This window comes from Penaeus chinensis, chromosome 3 (assembly GCF_019202785.1).
Source record: "Penaeus chinensis breed Huanghai No. 1 chromosome 3, ASM1920278v2, whole genome shotgun sequence".
NCBI lineage: Eukaryota > Metazoa > Arthropoda > Malacostraca > Decapoda > Penaeidae > Penaeus > Penaeus chinensis.
Window position 1 is genome coordinate 896,023 of NC_061821.1, and position 12,500 is coordinate 908,522.

At 34.6% G+C, this 12,500-nt stretch overlaps 1 protein-coding gene across 2 annotated transcripts in view; it reads right to left on the reverse strand.

The window, feature by feature from the left end:
• Positions 1–144: 144 nt before the first annotated feature.
• The window catches only part of LOC125038927 (phosphatidylinositol transfer protein beta isoform-like), a 23,664-nt gene continuing 11,308 nt past the window's right edge, over positions 145–12,500 (reverse strand). The window contains exons 5-9 of one of the 2 annotated variants that reach the window (XM_047632614.1): positions 11,340–11,417; positions 10,143–10,310; positions 9,163–9,284; positions 8,729–8,819; positions 145–6,017 (exon numbers count right to left, since the gene is read on the reverse strand). In XM_047632614.1, the coding sequence (XP_047488570.1) occupies positions 5,976–6,017; positions 8,729–8,819; positions 9,163–9,284; positions 10,143–10,310; positions 11,340–11,417 (501 nt within the window). In that variant the 3' untranslated portion in view covers positions 145–5,975. The remainder of the gene's footprint in view (positions 6,018–8,728; positions 8,820–9,162; positions 9,285–10,142; positions 10,311–11,339; positions 11,418–12,500) is intronic. The other variant, XM_047632604.1, reaches the window with a different exon arrangement.

Sequence of the window (12,500 nt, forward strand, 5' to 3'; positions counted from 1 at the left end):
ACATAATGTATGTATCAATTCACAAATGATATTCACTTGAAATAGAACAATGACTTCTTCTCCTAACTGTTAAAAGTTATCATAAACAACACATTTTCGAATAATGTTCATAACTTGAGAGGCCGGGACAGAAGAAACAGCTGGTCTGAACATATTATATTTGGACTAATACAGCATTACATTATCTTCTCTTACTAAGTCATTATTTTAAATGTTCACTTACTGTACACTCCTCACAAACACACAATGCCTGGTCACAATGATGCAAAAAACATTAACAATCAGGAACAAGGTACAGCAGATTATCAAAATATCAAACAACATATTATGAACTTAATGAATGCCCATAAAAAAATAGAATGATGTATAAATCTGATTGAAGTAAAATCGCAGTGCATTATAAATACTGACTGATACGAGAAAGGAATGTATGTAAACTATGACATTATTTATGGCAAGGCAAGTCTTGAGGGACAAAGGCCCATGAAAGTGTGAGTGATCAGAATACGTCACGAGCCAATCTTCAAAGGGGAGTGTGAGACAAGGCTTGAACGTAAATGATATACACAGATCAACTTGAGAAACAAGATGCAATAAGAAAAAAAAAAAAAAAAAAGTGAGTTTAATATAACTTACTAAAAATATATATTTACATAGAAAAAAATATATATACCTGAGGGTTAAGTAAATAGAGAGCAGAAATAGGTTATCATGGAGCATTTACTATCTATGACTTCGGGGAGAGAGGACTGCAGGTGGAGGGTTGTGATGGTCACGGTCATGATATGCAATCACTCTCCCCTCACCTACAAAAATAACAGCACTTCTCTTCCCCCTAAATTTGCATAATTCAATTGATTTCAGTGAATCAGACAGAAAATATGAGTATTTCTTCTGACCAAAACACTTGTTGTTCCAATATCAATGTTGAGGAGCATGAAAGTGATTTAATACTCAGAATATATACAAAGAGAACAAATAACAATATCTTTTATTATTCCTCTACTGAACCAACCACAACAATATATCTCTAATTATTGACCATAATTTCAAAAGAAAAAAAAAGTATTAGAATATTGCTAAAAAGCCATCACGCATGATTTTGGTGCACACTCTGAAATTACCAAATGTAACCAGTCTGAGACACGATGAAACATAAATTTTGATTACCGATTGTGAAATCCACTTGCAATGAACCTCCTCCTGATTATAAAAATACAGAGGTAGTTCCATCTGCCTCCACAAACCCTTTTTATTCGCCCACTGACCAACTGGAAAAATAGTTTCAGATCGGGGGCAAAGGTTTAGCCTACAGTGAGGAATGGTGGTGCGTAGAGTATGAAAAATGGTTAACTGCTGAACTGTGAGGAATGGCTTAGTTTAACCAATGAATTGTGAGGAATCGTCCAACTACTATGGAACATTGGACATGGTCTAGTTGCTTTAGGGACATGTGAGGGACTGCTCGTTACCTTAGATGATGCGGCATGTGATACCTGGATGGAGGATTACTGATGATGATGATACGAACTGAAATGGTTGATACAAAATCATCAGCATTATATTATGCTCAACGGATATCATTAATATCAAGAAATTCATCACAATAATGACTATGTATGGAACAAAGTGAGACTTATGATAAAAAGAAAAGTATTAAAACAAATCATCAGTAACAAACTGTAGCCACTTTTTTTTTTTTTTTTCTTCCATTGTGTCCTTCATAAGAGTCTATTTCGTTACTTGTTTCGACTCTAATCCATTTTTCGCATATTTCACATGACATGGAGATATCTAGACTGATACTCATGTCTTAAAATCTTCCAGGACTTTTTCACATAGCAGTAAATGACACATTCTTTTTTCTACAAATTATAAACCTAGTTTAAAGATCACTAAATGTTTATATTGTCTTTTTAGTTGTCCTTTCAAACAAATAATGCATAACTACACTTTTTTATTAAACTCCTCTTCTCTTTCAAATTTCTACCCAACTGGATTCACTAGTATATCAAACAAGCAATTGACTCTTTTATTTGTTTTCCTTTCTATACGGCTTTCTTCAATAAACAATTTTCAACACACAGCATATCCATTTATCATACATTTTCTCAGGTGTCCAAACAACAGATAAGCTAATAAATCACTACAGCTTCACATAACAGGTAAATCAGATTCATGATCAACTGCACAGTTTAATGGAATGATTCTATACACAAATAGAAAAAAAAAAAAAAAGATAAAAAGAAATTCAAAAAATAATATAAAAACAATCAAAAAATAGAAAAAAAAACCCTGGAAAGTAGAGATGCCAAAAACCAACGTAGCAAGCAACAGAGAAGTTTTAAATACAACATTCTTATCAGTTAATGATATTATCATCTGATCTAACATACATGTACCAATCTGTTCTCTCTACGTAAGTTTTTGCCAAAAAGACATTTTTTTCTCTCTGTGTTGCCCACGACATCTTTGGCACTCTTTCCCCCATTTGTGGCTTGGCCCTCAAGGGGGGAATAAATGAAGCTGCTGCATGGTCTGCTTAACACTGGTGCTTTCCTTATTTACAACTGTGCTAACTTAATACACGCGTTGAACTCAAAAATGAGCGTAGTCGGTACTTGAATATCAAGCTGTTAGAACTGAAGCAACAAAGATCTATGACTGGAATGCGTGTGAGTGCCTCTAATATGCAACATGTGTTATGTTCAACAGCTGGAGCAAAGTAAAATAGAAATCTATCTCTAGACAAGAAATGAAAATAAAAAAATAATCATAATCATAAAAATAAGAGAAATCTTTTAAAAACAGTCTACTATATCTACTAGATCATCACTATTTTTGTTCCACAGAGGGTGATGGCATGAGATCTATTAGGAGACTTAATGGCATTCCTGAAAGGGTCAGCCTCTAGTGCCGAAACAAAATGGGAACACAGGCTATCACAAATTTTAGCTCAGTCTAAAAGCACACAGTTTGAACTACATATGATCCCAGATGATAACATTAACCTGCTAACATTTTGGTCATTTTATTATTTCAAAATGAGCAGCCTCAGAAACGTAGCGGAGAATACGCAAATTCCACCAACAACAGTAATGTCAACAGTCTTGCATCCGTTAACAATCTGTAAGTCTCATCTATTACAGACATAACAAAACGTTACACAAACATCATCATTAGATATTAGCAATATGTGAAAACCTAGAGAGAAACCTAGCACAGACCCATCACTTCAAAGACACACAACTTAGAAGGAATCTCTCTACCTTCAATGTAATTACTCCTAGCTAATGATGTTACATCTACATTTCCCAGTAATTAATTGACTTTCTTCTAAATGCGGGAAAAATGAGACGAGAAAAAGAAGAAGACGAAAGAATCGTTCCGTGCTAAACATTGTCCACTTCTATTCAAAATGCCGAAATGTTACAGGTCTAGTGATTTAATCTTTTCTGAAAGCCATGTGCATTTCTGGGAAACAGGGGAAGGGAGGGAGGGGAAAAAAGGGAGGAAGGAAGGGAGGGAAAGAGGGAGGGAGGGAGAAGGGAGTTTGGAGGGGATGTGGCCACAGGTATTTTATTTCAACTATGACATGAGTAGTCTTCTGATACATGATGTTAATAAACTAATCTCAGAATTTCCTATACCTGTTCTTAAAATTCTCATTACAATGAACTCATGATTTTCAAAAGTACATGATTTCTAATAAAACCAGCACTGTTTTTACTGTACTCAACCCTATAATTACCTAAATGAAATCTTCCAACCAATGACACTAACCAGCAAAAGAGGGGAGGTCTTCTTCACACTGGTTCTCGATGGAAATTTGTTTGAACACCTAAAGTCAAGTTCGAGAATGCTGACTTAAACTAGGCAAGGTTACTGCAGAGCTCTTTACATCTTTGCCCTGAGGCCTATTTTCTCAAATAAATGGCAAGTTTGCTAAACTTCTCCTCTAGATGAATGCAGTTCTATGTAGGGAGTGGACATGCTCACGGCCGTCTAAGTTACCTCCAGACTTTGTTTACTCTGAAGCCACTGAATAATAACCGAATCTCACTCGCTTGGATCCTACAAGGAAAATATACTTGCTCTCTCCATTTACAACCTACAGTTTTTTCTCTGTTATCACGTTACATTAACAGCACAGGGATACACTACTGTTAATCTCTCAACTAACAACCACCAACCTTTTCAACAACTCAAACAAACACTAATCACATGTCAGGCAGAACAACAATCACGACTCACCAACTAAATTTAATCTATGCTCGATAATTCCTCTGACAGACCCAGTCGGCCCTACATAACCGTTCTTAATTTTCTGCTTGTTTTCCTTCCCTCCTATTGCAACTAAGAGGCAAGAACACACCGAACTGGTAATGATCGAGATTCTGATTAATATTCATATAATTAACAACTTCACTCAACTGTGTGTCTATCATTCCACTAGTAATTCTATAGCATCAAATTTCTGTTTAATTTCTACATAAAACAAAAGTTTTGAGATATGGAGATTTAACTAATGAAGAGTGACAGATATTCATATCACATAACAAATTACTGAACAAACTGTTAAAAGGACCATGCCTTCACAAAATAAGTGATGGAGATTTCATTTCCCTTTGCTTCTTTTTTCACTTTCAAAACTAAAAAAATAAAGAATATACCCTAAGTTTTGTGAAGTAATGGGACTAGCATTTATACATTATTGTCAGATCTGAACAAGGAGCAGAACTCATTTCTCTTGACAAAGGGAGTACATTGGAATTCCATATTTGGTAACAATTCAGCATTACAAGAAATATTACAAATGCAACAGTATTTATCATATTCAGTCAATGACAGTAATGTATCCGATGGAGAACTTCAGTTACTCATAACAGATGTTTTATCAAATAAGTTATATGCATACTAAGTATCATTCACCATGACAAATATGGTAAATGAAAATGGAATAAAGTAAATCATAATAATGATATCATCATTAATATCAAAATATAGCATCAGCATAATGATTATATTAATGGTAACAATAACAACAACAATAACAAAAGTTTTAAAATATGCTTAATTGCAATAATTTTTACCTTATGATTTTGATCAAAAGCCACGTCAGATATAATAACAGTTACTTTGTTATTCAAACCAGGAAAACAAAGGATACATTTTCAATAAATAAATAAGGAAGAAATAAAAAGGAGAAAACAACAAAGTACCTAAAAATGACAAAAACCTTTTTCACAAAGCAGAGATTCAAAGTTTTCAGAATGAAAAGTCCTTCACTTTTCTTAAGCATGCCTGAATGAATTACTCTATTCATAACTTATGACTCTTCTAGTATTATCTTTTTGTATTTTTCAAACTAGTCAGTCCCAGATATTTCTCTGTCTCATCCTATCTACTAATTACTACCTCTTCCCTCTATTCTTGTTCTTTTCATCTTATCTTTTTGGCATCACATTAAAAGTGGGGTTGAAGATTTTTTTAAAAATTAAGACTGAACTGTCATTAGATAATACTGAATAAATGCTGTATTCCTATGACAACTCTACCAAATATAATCATTTGGGAAACATGATTAACAAGCTTCTTATGATGGAAGTGGAGGACATGTTACAGATTCAGATCATGAAACCAAATCCTCAGAGACACAACAAATTAACAACTCTGATTATTGATCTACTGGAAATATATAAAAAAAACCCACTCATATCTGACCAACTCAAAGGGGAAAGAGAAGGTTTTCCGATGTCCCAACCGCTTCACTCTCTGTCTCCCCTTATGACCTATTCTCTCTCCTCCCTATTCCTTATGAATGTACTGGATGCAGATCAATGAAAACAACAATTGCAATAGACCCAATATTTCCTATAGTGCTGAATGATTGATCTCTCAACTTGAGTGGATAGTCCATCTTCGTCTGGTAGCTTGCGTTCTTCTGCATTGCCGGAGTGGAGTGCCGCGTGGGTTTATTCGCCCTTCGTTCCTCGCACCTCGCCAACCTGTCTTTGCTGGAAGGTTCAAGAAAACCTTAGGATCACAGGTCAAGTGATTGCTTAACTGCTCATTTCATGTTACACCCTTAAAAATAAGAATTCAAATGAGTAATACTATTCTGATGGAGAATCATTTACAACAATCAGATCTTAAGGGAGCTGGCAACAATTTAGGTAAAAACAAAAATAAAATAAATATATTCCTATATCATCTACAAATTATCCCCAACCAATGTTTAAGGCAGTTTAACCCGACCTGGACGGGTCATGTGTACCAGTGTCATAACAAACTGTTCGGTCTGCAGGGTATGCCTGTATGTACAGTGACGCGCTAGAGCGCATGGAGCGGGACATTCAGCTCAATGTCCTGGACCCCTGCACCCAGTGTCTGGCCTTTGTCAGAAATCACCAGAGTTTATCGCGCTCAGGGATTTCTGTTCACCCAGTGGTGATGAGCTAAAAGGACATGGTCAGCTAAACCAAAATGAGGTGTTACAATTTTGGATCTAATATTCTTGCAGAATAATGGTAATTTTACCAAAGTTTTTGCATCAAATGAGTTGCCTTCATCTCTAATGTACTTAGATGTCTTCGTACATATGGTAGCAATAAATTGTTCACCCACTAACGTTGTGAGCTTTGTGTCTCGCAACTCTTGGCAACACGGGGCTGCCATCTCATTGGCATTTTAGCTTACAGTTTTCGGATTTTTCTTGTGCTGGTTACCAAAATGAATGAACAAAAGCCTAAAAGTACTAGAAAACACAGCATGTTCCTCTTCCTCGTCACCACAACATAGTTTATATGGGTCTCAATATGCCTATGATGCATCATAAAAATTTTTACCAATACCAAAATGATATAGTAGAAACAAGTTTAAAAAACAACATATAAAGTCAGAAATGTGGCACTCTCATCATAGACACAATATTACAAAAGTGGCAAGGACTGACTACTTAAGCAAGATGATGAATAAGACACACAAAAATCATGGATTTCTGGAAAGAAATAAGACATACAACCATGTCGAATTTTAGAAGGCTGCATTTCCGATATTAAATTTTGCTTTTAGTGATTTTTCGAAAATAAAAATTCGTTATGATTTACTTGTGACTATCAGTGTATACTGAATAATACATTAGTGAGGGACAAATGGAGAAATAATTTTGATAAATTGTAAGAATTACAAGTAATAGATGACAAAGACAAAAAATAAGAATTTTTTTTTGCTATATGAGATGAAGTAACACACTAAAAAATGCATCATGACATGATGACATAATCATTCTTATTCACATAAAATGTTGGGAACATGTTTTCATTCATCTTTCAAGTCATGACTCCTAATAGTTTTAAACGGAGATGTAAGCGTCTCCAGCTCCCTTAATAAGCACGATACAAAAACATAAACAACCAATGTAGAAAAGATACGAATGTGAACAAATATCTCCACAATAAAAGAGATATGTTTAACCAGTTTCATATATATCTTCGTCTGAAGTATTTCTGACAAAGATATATTTGACACTGGTTAAATAGATCCCCTGTATTATAAAGATATTAACTCTCATTCACACCTTTTCTATATGTGTCACAATGAATATGGTACATAAACAACCAAGTATTAATATTAACATGTCATTTAATTGCATTCTATAATTTCTAGGCATTTGTAACAGGGTTCCTCTCATCAAACAAAAGACTGCTGTCTTCCTTCATTCAAAAATGGGATAACAGAATGTGAAATTGAAGTAATCTAATTTCCAAAATTGTGTATGAAAAATAAAAAGTAAGTAAAAAAAAAGATATATGAATAAATAAGTAACAACTGCTTCACCAAGAGACAAAATATGGCATGAAATATGAGACATATTAAGTGTGACTTTAGCTTATTAATAGTGTTTACATATGCGCTCAGTCACCAAGGAGTTAATCATAAGTCTTATCAATCTCTCCAGTTTACCCTTTCCCTTGATTTTTGAAAGGTTTATTTTCATGATCTTATGATTTCTACTGTTATTAGTCTTTTAATAATATTATAGTAATCATAATGTGAGTAATAACAATAACAGTATCAATATTAACAGTTTAAGAAGAAGAAGAAAGAAAAAGAAACTAAGAATGTAAGAAAGAAAAAGGAAAAAAATGCAAATTCAAGGGATGGGGGAAATCAGGCACAGTCAACAGGACCTACTAATTGACTCCTTGTTGGCTGAGCACTTGCAGAACCATCTGTGTGCAACAAATTTCACTAAAAACCACAATGTACTGTACGTTAATCTGCAGCCAAAGGTTAAGAAAAGCATGGATTAAAGGGAATTTTTTTAAAGAGTATACTCTATTACTTTGCATCTTAATTCTGTATCTCTGATGGAAATTAAATATCTTGCATTACATGATTTTCATTTATATCTTGGTAACCACAGTCATTTCATCTTTTTACGATACATATAGAAATAACAAGAAATGAAAATAAACATATTAGTTAATACTTAATTTTGATAAAAACTTAAAAATACAAACGTAAAAAATAAAAACAAATACAAAAATAAAACAACAATATAAAAACAAACAAATCACAACAAAACCACCATATTTTACAAAGAAAAAGACAAATTGCTAATCCCATTTCTTGCATCCAAAACAAACTTCTAGCACTAATCCCTACTTGAGCCTCTCTCTCACACCTCCGACCCCAGTGATCTGAAATAAGCCTGAGCCAATACCTGGTCAAGTTCTTCCTTTGTCTTGTCTTCCAATCGCCGAATGTCTTCCATGGTCAGTCCGTGCCATCTGTCCATCCAACAGAAAACTTGCCTGGAAAAGATGTGTAGAAAATTAATTATAGAAGAAAAAAAAAACAAAAACAGATGATTAAAATTATCTAAACTGAATTAGCTCTCTTGAAAAAGGAAATTATTTAAAACTGTCCCATTTAACTTGCAGCTTATAAATACTGAAAAGATAACAGATTCCTCCTCTTTCCAGACTGAAAACAAGAAAAGAGGGGTCTAATAAAATAAAATTCATTGCTTCTTCACTATTTGCCACAGACAGGAATACTAAATTCAAGATCAATTCATTAAATTGCAATAACTTTCCCATAAAAGTTGCTTCAGTGATCAATTCTAAAAGCTTTAATCAAAATTCACTCCCTCACCTATGGAAATTGGTGAAAAGTCTTCGTTCAACATCCTGAATAAACTTCTCAATGCGCGTCTGGAGTCCAAACCACTTGAACTCACATGTCACCAGCTTGTAACAGGTCATGACGGGATCACACTGGAGGAGGGATACAGCAACGATGAAATACACTTAATATAATACACCCTTTTCTTCTTAGTAAGCTTTTTTTAAGGAAGGTCCCAATACCTTCTGTTGCCTTAACAACTATATCAAATATAGTTAGTTTCTTAAAAGATATTTCATTCTTTGATGTGTAGTTAAATAGTTTTAAAGGCTTTTTTTCAAGAAATTACATTTAATGATATTTCTTTTTCTTACTATATATCCCCTTTTCTCTAACCTTTCTACATTATCATTACCATTTTACACTTCTTGGTTTTTCTTGACTGAGCTATTTACTTTATTCTCTATGCTCTATCTCTCTTACCTTCACTATCTACATTCATCTATCGTTTTCAGTTACCCTTTTCCACCATTCACACTCTACCTATATTTCTTTCTTCAGTGCTCTCATTCTATCTACTCGCCATAATTATCGCTCCACTTATCTCCATCAAGCTCACCCTCCCTACTAAACCCTTCTCCTCCAATCTAACCCTACTAATTTACTCTTCTTCATCAATTTTGATCAACCATCAACCCTCATTTTCACATCTTTCATCCATTGTCATCCACTATGCCTGTCCTTTATATCAACCATCATATATCCTCCTCACCCATTTTATCATTCATTTCTTCTCACCCCTTTATCAACCTATCATCCATTTTCTTCACCCTTATATCAACCATCATCCACTTTACTTGATTCGTCCATCTGCCATTCATCACTAGGCTCACCCTCCTTGCGACCCTTCACTTTGATTCACATCCTAGCTACAAAACCATCCTTATCATCCAACAGTACACCTAAACACAAGCCTCTTTGTTCTCTCACAGGCTATGTTTTGCACTCACCTTCTTCCACCACTGGGGCCCTATCAGAGGTCCTCGCCCTGTCTTCTCCGATTTGAACTTCGTGGGATCTTCAGAGGGCTTGTAGTCAGCTTGCTTGACTGGGTCGTTGCTAATGTCGATGGTCACAACCTCTCGCATCTTCAGCTTGTCTCCAGTTAGTTCGTGGGCCTGGAGAAAGGGTGTTAGAGATCGCAGGAATGGGTTTTCGCCCGGGCGCCGGGTTAAAGTGTGATTATAAATCAGTCAAAGCTACTTTCTGGTCTGATTATTTAGAGTATCTATCTTGAAATTAGGAATTGAGAGAAAATAGAAATTACTTTATCTTTCATATCCATCTTAGTAAGTTTTTGTTAAATGTGTCTTTCCTTTTATTACCAAAATGGACAGGGAACTTTAAAACATTATGATATCTATTATATGCCACAATAGTTTTTGTTAATAGTAATGGAGGTAATGGGTTATTTGAGTTTATCCCAAGTGTTACTGAAGCTTGGAGCTAGCACCTGCTTAAAGTATGTAACCAAAAAGCATAACTAAAACACAACTACAATATACCTTACGGTACAATTTGGTTATGTGATATAGACTAAATCAACAGCAATAAAACAGAAGATGAAGATGGAAAAACAAAAATACGTTACACTCAAGAAGAAAAAACATGACACGGCTAAAGAAAAAGAAGTAAACATCACATTTTCAATCTAAACATAATCAAATATTCAACAAACATTAAACCAGGAAAAACAAAATACACACCATAGAGAAATCCCCCCAAACTAAAATAATCAAGGATGTAAATTTAATGATTCTTGATCATTCTTCATTTACCTAGTGTGATCTTACAAGAATATAGTACACTATGTAATAAATAGCATAAATTCTGTAGTGTTATATGATTTTAAGTATGATTTCCATGTCATAACTAAATGATCTGTGATTTTATTTGTACAGCTTCAACAGTATTCTGATTTTAAATTCAAAATAGAGTAATTCGCCAAAATGAACTTTTCTAAAAAAAAAATATATATATATATAATAATGAAAAATTCAATGTAAACTATCTCTCTTTCTTTCCTTTCTAACTGTTCACTGTTAAGGAATTAACATGTGAAAATGTGAGAGAAAGAGAGAAAAAAATGATTCCACAAAATGGAAAAAAGAATTAAAACGTCACAAGAGACTGGCACGACAACTCACGTTCTCCGTCGTCCCCATGTCAGCAACGTGAAGGGTCTCAATGCAAATGACAAAGTTTTTCTTCATATAGCCTGGGTTCTGTCATGCAATTTCCAAAAGAGGAGAGAAATATATAAAAAAGATGTGATAACACTGATCAAAAGGACCGTGGCAGTCGAGGGTGGATGAACAGAGAGCGAGAGAAAGGGAGAAAGAAAGAGGACGGGAAGGGGGGGGGGGGGGTTAGTCTAAAGTGTGTAGGTGGAATAAGATCTAGCAACTCAGGAAGCCTAGGAGTGAGCAGGAGACCCGGCGGCTGTGACGATCATTCTTAAAAGTGCTATGAGTGTTGCCAAGTAGTAGCTTCAGTGAGTGTGGTTACAGTTAGTCATTAAGTATGCAAAAGATTTGTTCAATTTGTCTTTTTTATATGAATATAAAGTACTGAAAGAATTATTTGCTTAACTCCTCGGATCCAATGATGACCCTGTTGGCATCACGACAGCAAGAATCAGTTTCCCACAGTCTGGATCTGTCCGTACCCTCTGTGACAAATTAACCATGGGTCATTCACCAGCATGTGCTGCAACATTGCCTTGGGGGGATCATTAGTCCAGGCAGACTTCTAATGAAAATCTCAGTTCCGTTTTCTCTTTAAGAGATATTGGAATAGTGGCTCCCAATGGGGTCACTGTGAATCCTGATATTATTCTTTAGAATCTCATAGGTAAGGTGTTAAATCTATATTTCAGTTTTTTTTATCTATTTTTTTTTTTTTTTCACCACTATCAAAAGCCACAAGACTCAACTCAAACACACATAAAAAAAATGATTTAACAGAACAAATTTTTTGCCCTATGTGTAACTGGCTTAATATATAAATCCTGCACGACAGGTGGGTCCGTAAGCTGAAGATAAAGAGTACTGTATATGCTGCGGCTATTGTTGCTGATGTGAGGTGACTGGGAAGAACCTTGTTTAATAAGCACAAAGGTTCATAAAATACTATATATTTTCATCTCAGCAGAAAAATGCAGATGTCATGCAAAATGAGCTAACAGTTCAGACAAAGGACAAGAGATATGTGTATAAATATATATATAAAGAAAAAGGGAAAAAAAAAAAGGTATGACTTATTTTCTCAGGAAAGGCCAGCCAACATCAGATTAACAACACAAGTCT